General features: G+C 43.5%; 1 protein-coding gene across 1 annotated transcript in view; it reads right to left on the bottom strand.

Annotated features, from left to right (window-relative positions):
- slc15a2 (solute carrier family 15 member 2) overlaps positions 1 to 13,470 on the bottom strand; it is a gene marked incomplete at its 5' end in the record, with an annotated part of 130,554 nt that overhangs the window by 90,242 nt on the left and 26,842 nt on the right. The window contains 5 exons of the mRNA XM_084311335.1: positions 6,581 to 6,671; positions 7,209 to 7,308; positions 9,770 to 9,862; positions 11,020 to 11,161; positions 12,207 to 12,294. Of these exons, the coding sequence (XP_084167461.1) occupies positions 6,581 to 6,671; positions 7,209 to 7,308; positions 9,770 to 9,862; positions 11,020 to 11,161; positions 12,207 to 12,294 (514 nt within the window). The remainder of the gene's footprint in view (positions 1 to 6,580; positions 6,672 to 7,208; positions 7,309 to 9,769; positions 9,863 to 11,019; positions 11,162 to 12,206; positions 12,295 to 13,470) is intronic.

Here is a 13,470-nt window from a genome sequence, read left to right as displayed (position 1 = left end):
TCTCTCTCTCTCTCTCTCTCTCTCTCTCTCTCTCTCTCTCTCTCTCTCTCTCTGCCTCTCTCTCTCTCTTCCTCTCTCTGTCTCTCTAGACTGGCGCCGCGCGCGGACAGTCTCTCTCTCTCTCTCTCTCTCTCTCTCTCTCTCTCTCTCTCTCTCTCTCTCTCTCTCTCTCTCTCTATATATATATATCTCTATACTCTCTAGTCGACTTGCGCCACGCTCGTAAAGACAGTATCTCTCTGCTTTATCACAAGAGACGCTGTCGGCAACTGTTATGTTTGTGAGTGCTATAGTCCAATAGATGAACGACTTGGCGACAGCATGTCCTTTGTTTACAAATTAGATCCGCACCAAACAGGGTAGTGTGAACGCAGACCAAAAGCAAACAATGTATCATTTTCACATTTGGTCCACCAGAAAGTCCGGACTATCCACGGAAAGTCCGGACTATCCCTGGACTTTCAGATGTGAACACACCCTAAGGCAGGGGTCGGCAATAGGCAGCCCGCGGGCCGAAATTGGCCCGCCAGCAATCATTTCTGGCCCGTCAGTTTATTTTGAGAATATGATATTTATTTTATTTTCATCATATTATTTTTATTTATATGCATACTTTATGTTTTATCCGTGTTGAGAGTGAATAACAGGTATAGGCAGTGAGGTGCAATGTACCGTGTATATAGGCTTGCTCAAAGTGAGGTGGACAGTGCGTGGCGCTGAAATGGGAAACATGCATCCATGAAATAAAAACACCAGTTTTTTTTTTTATTTATGTCTGTCACTATAGCCAATTGAAATGCTAGAAATGCTCACGTGGACTCGGAGAACCAATGGAAAATTCGTATAGTTTCTCAATAGTCCAGTGCAGTGATCCCCCACCGGGATAAACTAACGTTAGCTAAACTTAGTACGTTTTTTTTTTTTTTTAACGTCTTTGGATAGCTTCTTTGCAAAGGGGAAATACCAACTGAGGAGCCAGAAGAGGAAACTACGACCTCCAAGACACATAAACACAAAACCACGAGTCATACTTAAAATACGAGTTTATCGCAACAGGTGACTCTCATGTGTTGACGTCCTCTCTGCATAACACGCTAGCAAACGAGGCAATGAAGCGTGACAACTGTGTTCAAGTTGGCAGAAGATAAAGTAGCTGCATTCAACGCGAGTGGACATTTGACATGTTTCAAACATTAGCAGGGATTTTGGAGGACCGAAACAGAAACAATAAGCCCAGGGCAGGGCTGCATTATGGTGAGTTGTATTTTTCATGCATTTTCTGTTCTGTTCATGTGTTATAATAATAATAATAATAATACATTCGATTTATAATGCACTAGCACCCGCCGTGGTGCTGCATGAAAATCAAATGTCCATCCTACTGATCTGTTCATGCACCCGAGAGGCACTTTATAATAGAAAAAAGACAAAGGTATAATGTTCAGTGCAAACATGTATTATGTCGTGTGCAGTTTATTATGCCACCTATGCAGCTCGTTTATTTTGACAGAGTTAAAACATTTTCACTATCATTATATTAAATTAGCCATTGTTTTTGGTTCTGGCCCACCATACAATGGCTTGGGGAAATCTTGGAGGAGATTGGAGCAGAACGTGAACAGGTTGTGTCTTTATTCCTCGTGACCATCACACTATTGTTTCAGGTCAGTACACTGTGAAAAGTACAGGAAACACTACCGTTAAAGTGATAACATTAGGTGATATGGATAACAAGAATTGTGGAATAAGTTGAATGGTTAATAACGTTTATAAGAATGTGATATATGTTATGTGAGCGCACATTGCGACACACCTCGACCATGAGGGGGAAGATGGCGTTTTTCACGTTATCAGTTACAGACGGCGCGCACGTGCCACTGGGTTATAGAAGACGTGATGATCATAATGTACATCGTAACATGTTTATTCAATGCTGGGCCCTGAACACTTGACAATAATGTGGAATAAGGTTAATTGCTATCCGTGAATTGAGTTCTAATGTTGAAGGAAGCACATGTCACGAATGCACCAGTCAGAGCTTAACACTAATGAGACGCCATTTTGTAAAGTTTGATTAGAGCTAATAATTCGGGTAAAGGAATATTTCCCATGAAGTTTAAGAGCAGTCTTAAACTACGACAAGTAAGTTGAACGGTAAAAGTATGGCGATATATGGTGTTCATTGAACTAGTGGGATTTGTGACGGCCTGTTGTTTCAATGGTACCATGTGATAATAGTACCGACACTACTAATAGATATAGAATAGAATACTTGATAGAATAGCCCTGTTTTTCAATGTGTACATAATGTAAATATTTGTAGATGACAGCATTTACTCTGACACTCAGGCCTGATGCTGGGGAGCAGACAGGGAAGATGATAGTGCTAGAACTCTCCATAAGCAGAGCAGGCAGGGTGGTAGATAGTGCCAAGGTCACCAGAGTGCTGTGGCAGTCGGTCATCGCTTATAGGTGATGGGGGCAGGGTAGAGAGAGAGAGAGAGAGCTATGGGGAGATAGAAAGGTAGACGTAGCGGTTGCTATGGGCGGTCAGCCGTTTCTAAGGACTACAGTTTATAGCTGTGAGTTTCTTCCGGTGTTAGTTAGACTAAAAAACGAAGCTGAGACAAGCAGACGCATGGACAGGGAGACAGAGCACTAGGCCTCGAGGGGGCTAGCTTCAGCTAACAGGGACGAATGTATCCACGGGGTAACAGAGAGGGTATCAGGGTGCTTTCTCACTCACCATTCGGGGTCGAATCAGAGCCGGATCACACCAGAAAAGGGTGTGTCAGTCCTAGTGAGAACGCTCCCCCCTCCCTGTCCCCCGGGACGCTCCAAACCTGGACCGCTGAAATAGGTGGTTCCGGGTGCACGCCAGTGGGAGCGGGGGGCGTGGTGTGCGAGCTTGTACCAAAAACACGGGAGAGGCTTCTGTATCAACTTGCTGACACACACAACGTCGTTAGTATCGTTACTGTAATGCTTTCATGCTTGCTTGAATTTTGGGCAGATAAAAACATACAGCAACAACTGGACAATACCCACAAAAACGATATTTATGGGCAATTTGCGAGTTCAGACCTCAACCAAACAAGCATGTGGAGCCTCACGGCTCAGTGGATGAAAACATGAAGCCACGTTACAAGCACAAGACTTCCCTGGCTCACATTAGGCCTGGCAATTTTTTTGCCATTGCTATGTCTACTATACATTGGTTTCTTGTTCAAATGCATTTATTTCTGTTAGACCAATGGTGCCCAACCAGTCGGCCGTGGTCGACCGGTAGATCAATGACATGCAATATAATTGCCACGAGCGATGGGCTAATGTTAGCTGCTAACTAGTTAAATAGGCTAAGCTAACTAGCGTTAGCTTAGCGTTAACCCTGGAAAACGCTCAAAGCGGACTCCACAACACCGGTTCCATTTGTGAGAAAAAGGGGGTGGGTTATATTGACAAGGCTTGACAGAGGTTCAAATATAACTTCATATTTATTGGTTATTTGTTTCTATATATCAGCATCCAGTCTCCACCGCCGTGTTAAAACTTCCTATGTTGACGTTCGAGCGTGACATCATCGCCTACGGCAAGCTTACACGCTCAAAACGCAAACCGTAAACAAAACCCAGAGTGCACCAACACTGAGTGTGTACGCAAACTAGAGGGGGGAGAGGGAGGGGGGAAGTTCGCACCCAAGGACGGAACGAGGACGGAACGGACCGGAACGGACCCGAATGGTGAGTGAGAAAGCACCCTCAGTCAGTACGATAAGAAAGAGATAAACACAACGCAGAAAACTTCACAGAACCACAGGTGACGTGGTGATACTGGCTGATATATCGATAAAACCAACATAGTGTTATACCGTTGGCACTAGGGGTGTAATGATGCGACCTCACAACAATTTAATTCGATTACAATTCTTCAGGCAACGATTTAATACATCATGAAATCTCTTCATTTGACCACGATTCGATTCGATTCAATTCATTTTCTATCAGTTAATTCCCCCAAAAATGTTGAATACACAAATGTGGCTGGGGGTTACTGATTCACTCAGCATGAATGGACTATAGGTCAATAAAAACAATACAAAAAATAAAAAATAAACATAAAAAAAATTATATTTTTTTTTATTTAGATTAATTTCGATTATAATCGATTCTAACATTTTCAAATCGATGCAGTTGAATCGTCACATTAGAATCTATGCATTTCTATGCATCGATTCATCGTTACACCCCTATAGTTGGCACATACGCCAGCCACTAAAGGAGAAATAATGTCTAGATCACCTCTGTCTCCCTACTTCTCTCTTTCCCCCAGCTCTCTCCCTCTCTCTTTATCACCTCTCTCATCTCTCTCCCTCCTTCGTTCTCTACCTACTTCTCTCTCTTTCCCCCAGCTCTCCCTCTCTCTCTCTCCCTCTTTCTTTTTTTTCTCCTTATTTTTCTTATCCCAATTTCGCCTCGCCAATTCTCCCTTCAATTCTCCCCTCCCCTGTCTCAAACGTTGCTAGACCATGCCTCCCACTGGTCGGCTGCAGTGAGGACCAAGCCTTGCATCACGCGTCCCCTCCGGTACACGAGGAGGCAGCTGTTGCATCTTTTCACCTGAACAGCGCGATCTCTCAGTGGCGAGGAGTGACGCGTGGGAGGCTCACCCTGCCCCCAATACTTCCTGATTCTGCTGTACAGGCGCACCAACCGACCTGTAGGAGTCGCTGTCCACAACGCTGTCCAATCCCCACCCACAGGCTTTCCCACCCTCTAATACTGCCAATTGTATTAGTATGAACGACCGGCCAAGTTGGTAGCAACGCCGAGAGCTGGACTCGATACCAGCATATCCTGCGTTAGTAGCGAGCGCCTTGCCAACTGCGCCACTCAGCCGCCCACTCTCCCTCCTTCTTTATCACCTCTCATATCCCTCCCTCCTTCGTTCTCTCCCTACTTCTCTCTCTTTTCCCCAGATCCCTCCCCTCTCTCTCCACCCCTGTCTCTCTCACCTCTCTCCATCCCTTTCTCTCTCATCTCTCTTCCACTCTCTCCCATAGGCTGTCCGAGGACAGATGATTCTCTCTCCTCTCTCCCTCCTTCTCTCCCTTTCCCCCAGATCCCCCCCCACTCTCTCTCTTTCTTAATCACCTCTCCCATCTCTTTTCCACACTCTCTCTCCCATAGGCTGTCAGAGGACAGATGATTCTCTCTCATCCCTCTCCCTCCTTCATTCTCTCCCTACTTCTCTCTCTTTCCCCCAGCTCCCTCCCCTCTCTCTCTCTTTCTTAATCACCTCTCCCATCTCTCTTCCACTCTCTCCCATAGGCTGTCAGAGGACAGATGATTCTCTCTCATCCCTCTCCCTCCTTCATTCTCTCCCTACTTCTCTCTCTTTCCCCCAGCTCCCTCCCCTCTCTCTCTCTTTCTTAATCACCTCTCCCATCTCTCTTCCACTCTCTCCCATAGGCTGTCCGAGGACAGATGATTCTCTCTCATCTCTCTCCCTCCTTCCTTCGTTCTCTCCCTATACTTCTCTCGTTCCCCCAGCTCCCCCCCTCTCTCTCTTTCTTAATCACCTCTCTCATCTCTCTCCCACACTCTCTCCATCCATTTCTCTCTCATCTCTCTCCATCCCTTTCTCCCTCATCTCTCCCTCTCCCTCCCTCTCTTTCTCTATCACCTCTCATCTCTCTCCCCCCCCCCCCCCCTCTCGGACTCCAACCCCTCTCTAGATCTCGCTCTTCTTCGCTCTCCTTTTCTCATCTCTCTCTATCTTCTCTCCCCCTCTACCACTTCCCTCGCTTCCTCCTTCAAAGGTGTGATCTTACACTGTCAGTTATCAGGAAAACTCACACATGCACGTGTAGAGTGAACGTTATCGGTATTGCAGCAAAGAGACTGAAACCAAAGAGAAATGTGTATATATCGCTAATGATGTAAGTGAATATTTTGACAACCATTGATAATGAAGCAAAGGAGAAATGTAGATGAAAGTATATTATTTAAGTGAAGGTTTTGATAACCATTGACAGTAGTACCAAGAACAAATGTGTATCTGATTCAGAAGGTAAATGTTTTGATAACCATTGACAGTGATAATCAGAGGTACTGAAGCAGACTAACAAATGTAAATTATTGTAAATATGACGTTTTGATACAGAAATTATGTTTGATTCGGAGGTTTTGTAATAAAACTCAGAGAGGAGATTGGAGCAGAACGTGAACAGGTTGTGTCTTCATTCCTCGTGACCATCACTCTATTGTTTCAGGGAGGGAATGATGACATCGGCCGTAAACATGATTTGTGAAGGTACCCGATAGCCTTGGGACCCGTAACACATACATTTCAGTGAGCATCATTCACCTTGTAGAGACAGGAACTTGACCCCATTGAAACTGCATGAGTGTGTGGCTAACTAACTGGAGCTAGTATGAGGAGCAACACGGATTGTGCCGAGAAAGGAATCTTGTACTAATCAACAACATCAATGGAAAGTAGCAACTATTGCTATGGTTCCAAAAATCTTAACTATCCCTACTGTACTGCAGCTTTCAGCAGAGACACAGCAAACACCGACCTCTCAGCATGGGCGTGATGACGGTGGATAAGACGCTCCCAGCGTTGATCGACATGTAAAAGATGGAAAAAAACTTCCTCCTCTCATTCACCTGTGGGGAGAGAGAGCAGCAGAGACAGGTGACGAACAAAGCCTGTGAGAATGTTAAAATGCCTAATTCTTTAGTTTTTTGTTCTGTTTATAATGTGAGACCTTGTCACAAATAACATTTGACATTGTTGACAAATTGACATTTTTAGCAATGTTTGAAAGGCTTTTCATCTGCAAATTATAACTACAAGTACTAACCAAAGACCTAATCAAAGACAAATGGAGGTATTGCACTAGTCTTCCTAGTAACGTTCACACTCCACGTGATTTGACTAAACAAGTGCAATTTCAAAAGTGACTTGTATCGTTATTTGTGGTAGTAAAGGTACTTAGTAAGATTCTTTCATCACTGCCATCAGGCTGGTGATGAGAACCTCAACCACAGAAGTATGTGCTTATTCCTCACAATTGCACATGGTTGAATCTACGCTGTCCTCATTTCAAATCATCAACATTCTCTGCTGGTGCATCTTTAATGTCCTTCAATCATCTAACTACATGTTACCTTAGGGTTCAAAGTAGTAACATGGTGTCTTACATGCTCCTCGTCAAATTGGTCTCCTCCAAAAGCTGCCACGCAGGGTTTAATGCCTCCCGTCCCAAAGGCTATAAGGATTAGACCTACCATGGACAACACACTGGGACATAAACACACACGCACGCATGCACGCACGCACGCACGCACGCACGCACGCACGCACACACACACACACACACACACACACACACACACACACACACACACACACACACACACACACACACACACACACACACACACACACACACACACACACACACACACACACACACACACACACACACACACACACACACAAAGAGGTACAGACACACACACAAAGAGGTACAGACACACACACAAAGAGGTACAGACACACACACAAAGAGGTACAGACACACACACAAAGAGGTACAGACACACACACACATACATACACAGAGAGTATGAGGCGGCTGTCTAGACATGGACTCTATGCTGCATACTCTGTGTTTTGATACAGACATATCTCTGACTAATGTACTATGATCTGATATAGACCTGCTGGCTGCCTCTGACTATGATCTTGGGCTGGGCGACATGAAATCAATTCCTATCATGATAATTATCTGGAATTTCTGGTATCATGAATGATATCTGTTCGCATATGCAACATCACAAGATAAATAATCCAATTGACCTATCTCAAACCCTGCCCTCTTTTCTTGATCCTCCAATCACGCATTTCTTTGTTTTGTTTGAGATAGATCAATTGCGGTGCATTGCCCTGAACTGCATGATAATGTAAAGTGTAATATCAAACTAAAACACAGTCCCTTTTCAGACATGAGGAATGGCACCTATGGTAGAGCGAGGGCATGATGCAAGAAAGCCTACCTCTGCCTGTATACGGAAGATCATCATTTTAGATATTTATTAAGGCTGTCAAAGTAAAAGAAAATAATAATAATACACTTTTTTATTTTTTTTTAAACTTTTTTTTACTAGACTTCACTCAGGTGTATTATTGATACTCTCATTGATACAATGTTTGTTTCTGACTCAAAGTGTGTGTGTGTGTGTGTGTGTGTGTGTGTGTGTGTGTGTGTGTGTGTGTGTGTGTGTGTGTGTGTGTGTGTGTGTGTGTGTGTGTGTGTGTGTGTGTGTGTGTGTGTGTGTGTGTGTGTGTGTGTGTGTGTGTGTGTGTGTGTGTGTGAGAGATAGAGAGAGAGAGAGAGAGGGGGGGTGATAGAGATGAGGAAGGGGCAAGAGAGAAAGAGAGCTGGGAGAGTGTGGGAGAGAGGGGGGGGGGGGGGGTGAGTCCTCAGCCCTTGTGTGAGTGAATGTAACAAGTTCCTAGCGTTTTCTTTCCCCTATTATTTCATGCACACTTTATTCATTGTTTTAAATTATTATTTTCTTTTAAGTTATTTTTGTGCACTCTGTTTTGAATTTGATGCAAATTTGCAATGCATGAGGGTCATCCTTTTGTGTTAAATGGTTGCATAAAGCAAGCATTTGTTGACTCTCATGTTGATAAGAGTATTAAAACTTGAAAAATATCAGTTTAAGGTAGATTTAGAAAAGAAAAGAAATGCGATTAATTTGCGATTAATCGCGAGTTAACTATGGACAATCATGCGATTAATCAGATTAAATATTTTAATCGATTGACAGCACTAATATTTATATAACTGGCATGTAACTCCACATCTTGCAAATAAGGGCAACCTCAACTTTCTTCAAGTTAAATAAAGATTTGAAATTAAATTAAATAAGGATCATTCAACGCTATTCTGTACAAAGTGAAGTAAGCAGCCAACGGTGTTCTGTACAGTGCAACACTGTGAAACTGTATATAAATTGCTTATTTTATGTAAATGTTTTTGGATGATGAGCAAACCGCATTTCATATCTCTCATCCCAGCAGACAGTGGAGCAAACTGGCCAGCATATCATCTTGACTTGATATTTTAAAAAAATCTCCTGTTTCAAAGGATTATTGAACAAATTATTATTGCCTCCACACTGTCACTTTTGGAACATATTGGGTGCACCTCACAAACTCACAAATATTGACGAGACAAATACCTTGCGTGTCTTGTCCCTGGTCGGGCATGACATTGAATGAAGATAACAGAGATGTACACTTTATCCACCACCCATATGTTTTCTTTGAACTATTAGCGCTGAAAAGGCCAGCTGTACGCAACATAGTTGCATTATGGAACATGATTCATCATATTAATCTATATGCTCACTCTGCGTGAATACGGAGAACAATTATCTGCTTGTGTTCGGACATGGGCACAGTTGGTAATTACGCAGATTTAGGACTAGGATGCTGCGGGGGGGGGGGGGGTAAACTCTGCATGGAATAATTGTAATGTTTGCGTTCAGAGACATAGGCCTACTATATGTCCGATTAACATGCAGTTGAGGCCAGGCGTCCAGTGCATGTCTGAAAGAGGCTTTTGAGAGAAATTTCAGTTAACATGTGGTTGTTATCATCAGAGTTATCGCCCAACCCTACAGTGTTCCCTATGACCTTTACCCTCCATTCCTGCTAGCTGAGTTAAAGATGAACGCAAACTGCTCACATGTGTACAGTGGTGCTTCCCACAGTCGGAATGGCCCCAACAGACTTCACCACATGGCCAATGACATAGACCACAGACAGGTAAATGATGGTCCTGTGGGGAACAAACAGTATGTTTCATCCATCTCCTCTGTAGGATACATATGGTTTGCCAAGTAAGGATGGATTAGCGTTAGTTTTCACATTGTAGTCATTTAACGGACATCTTATCCAGAGTGACTGACAACAAGTGCGAGAGTAGACAAGGCTCAAATTCTTGTAGCTAAAATATAAAAGTAGCATTATAATGAATAAGTACTAAGTAAGTACTAAATACTGACATTATAAGTACTAAGGATAAAGAAGGTTGATCTGTCCTCAGGAACGCTTTTACACACCTCATGACTTGCCAGCTAATTGGTTAAAATGTCTACTTATATTTGCTCATGCAAACTGAAATAATGTACATAATATGCCATTTCATAAAAACATATATTAGAAGCACCTAACAATAGGCTCATTATGAGTGCATACATAGTATGGGTGGCTCCAGTCGGTGGTGTTAAAGGGCTAGTTCAGATTGGTGTAACCCTAGCCTTTTTTTTTTAATATCATCAATGATGATATTGATCAGTAGAGTCCTTTCTCAGCACAAGAATCCATGCTGTTCCTCATATTAGCTCCAGATGGTTAGTCGCAAACCAATGCAAAGTCAATGGAGTCAAGCTCCTGTCTGCACAAGCTGACTAAAGCTCACTGAAATCTACTTTGTGTTGCACTGTGGAGTACATTTCAGTGAGCCTCTGTCAGCTTGTACAGACAAGAGCTCGACCCCATTGACATTGCATTGGTTTGTGGCTAACTAGTCTGACTTAGAGTGGGGAACAGCATGGATTGAGCTGAGAAATGATTCTACCAATCAACATCATCATTGATAAGATCACAAGTAGAAAAGGGGCTAGGTTTAAAAGGAAAACGAATCTGAACTATTCCTTTAATAACGCTAACAGTGGCAGTGCATGCGCTATATAAATGCACCATTTACTATTTACCATTTATATCACAGTAGATCACATTACTTACTGTAACATAATAGGACATTAAGAATCGCAATGTTATCGTATCATGGCCCAAGTATCAAAATAGTATAGAGTCAGGTGGTCTCTGTCGATGCACCAAGATAAATGGTACCTATACTGTACCTACAAATCCTACTTGGTGAACAAAAGATATTTGTATTCTGATTTTATCCTGATGTGGACAAACACTCACTTGTACTTGCCCAGCCAGGAGTCAGCGATGAGGGCCCCCAGGATGGGTGTGAAATAGCAGAGACTGGAGAAGGCATGGTAGACGGCTGTGGACAGGTCCTGGTTCCAGTGCAGGTAGTTGATGAAGTAAAGCGTCAGCACCGCTGTGTTACGCAGACAAACAGAGACGGTGGTGAGTCAGTTATTTGCTGTACAAAAATTATTAGAAGTCACTGGTTATGGAATAAGTCAGCCTCTGGCTTATGAACACAAGTGATAGTGTTTTATGAGTCCTGGTCGCTGCAACAGCGACTCCCCTACACTGGTCGGTGAGGGCACCTATTCAGCAGGGACAGGATCTGGGGGAGATAGCATAAACCTATGTGCACGTTATTCTCTCCCAGTGAAACTCCTATAGCTCGGAGGAGGCATGTGGTCGATTACACTCTCCCCAGACCGAGAGTAGGACAGCGCAACGACCAAGAAGGGAATTGGCATAACGATAAAGTGGGCAGATGGGAGAAAGGGGGGAAAATGCAAAAAGAAAAGCCACTGGTCTCTCAATAGTGTTCGGGCATCCGTGTGTGCATGTGTGTGTGTGTGTGTGTGTGTGTGTGTGTGTGTGTGTGTGTGTGTGTGTGTGTGTGTGTGTGTGTGTGTGTGTGTGTGTGTGTGTGTGTGTGTGTGTGTGTGTGTGTGTGTGTGTGTGTGTGTGTGTGTGTGTGTGTGTGTGTGTGTGTGTGTGTGTGTGTGTGTGTGTGTGTGTGTGTGTGTGTGTGTGTGTGTGTGTGTGTGTGTGTGTGTGTGTGTGTGTGTGTGTGTGTGTGTGTGTGTGTGTGTGTGTGTGTGTGTGTGTGTGTGTGTGTGTGTGTGTGTGTGTGTGCGTGCGTGCGTGTGTGTGTGTGTGTGTGTGCGTGCGCGTGTACACATGACATATGCATGTGACATTAAGGAGGAAGTGGGATAGACAGATCATGTGAGAGCAGGAAGGGGGATAGAGACAGCAGGTGTTTCTGACAGTGGTCTCTCTGTTTGATTGACATGGTTGACTTGACAGCCTGTTAACCGATGCAAGACACAGGGTGTTGGTGTGTCATCCATCATCCCTGATGCCATGGGATGATAGGCAGATCTCTGGGGAAATTAATAGTATTGATAAGAGTGTTGAAGATTAACGTATCATATAGGAGCTAACGGATGAACAAATACCTTTCATGCCATAATAGGAGAAGCGTTCACAGAACTCATTCACCACTATGAAGGCGATGCTGAGAGGGTAGTTGGTCCCACATAGTTTCTGGGGGGGGGGAGAGAGAGAGAGAGAGAGAGAGAGAGAGAGAGAGAGAGAGAGAGAGAGAGAGAGAGAGAGAGAGAGAGAGAGAGGGTGTATTAACTTGTTTTTGTTAATAGTGATGAGGGCATGATTAATACCAAGAAAATCTATAAACAAGAAAAAACGACAACAACAACAACAACAACAACAACAACAACAACAACAACAACAACAACAACAATAAAGGCAAGTCCATAATGTTCATGTCAGGAAAATCCCCATTGACTACTTAGGCAATGACAGAAATAGATTTCGTATTAAACGCATTCATAGACCTACACGCAAACTTTTTCTAATGAGGTCCTATCATCTTTAGGAGGTGACTCGTGACACAACGAGTAGCCGGCCTGGCGGCAAAAACATTTGGCAACAAGTGATGTAATTATTATTATTATTAAGCAATCGGTGTGTTGCGTTTTGCAATTATAGTCCTCCATATGGTTCATGCCGACATGGATGCGCCGCTTGCATCACTAAGTGAATATAGGTACATTGGCGATGTGGCTGCCGCCGGTGTTGTTGATAAATAACAAATACATTTATTTGATCGAAAAAGTTGACGAAACAGTTGGGCCTAAATTGTGTGAACATTTCGTCCACAAACAGCCCAATACGGTCAAAGTATTCGAAACGCCCTCCGCCTCTTTTGAGCAACTATATCTCCACGCGTACGTCCTTCACACATTGTTTTATTTTTTTTATTTTTGTACTTTACATTCGATTGCTCAACAAGCAACACACCCTGTCTTGGAAATAAGAACATAGAAAGGCATAGGCTACTTACTGGGAAAATGTATTTTTTAGAAAGCACTGAATTACCTTCCCCATGTCCTCAGTGTTTTTGGATCCTCTACTGTAGCATCGACAGGTCTTGAAGCGCATCCAAGTCCGTCCCCCTCTCGTCTCTGAAGGCACAAGTGCAAAACCACACACTTGTAAAAAAAAAAAAGAAAAAGAAAAAAGAAGAGCGTCTCTTCAAGTTAATATTCTACCAATCTATGAATTTTTTACTTGTCACTATAGTGCCTAGCCGCCTCAAGCACGCATCCAGTGAACTCCATACCATACCGGAGTTGTGCGCTGACTTACTGTGAAGTCCCGTGGAGAGACTGTTAACGAGCTACTACTAGGGATGATGCA

The sequence above is a fragment of the Notolepis coatsorum genome (assembly GCF_963971535.1).
Source record: "Notolepis coatsorum genome assembly, chromosome: 3".
NCBI classification, from domain to species: domain Eukaryota; kingdom Metazoa; phylum Chordata; class Actinopteri; order Aulopiformes; family Paralepididae; genus Notolepis; species Notolepis coatsorum.
The sequence above is the reverse complement of the archived record's forward strand: the minus strand, read 5'-3'. Positions and strand labels throughout refer to the sequence as shown.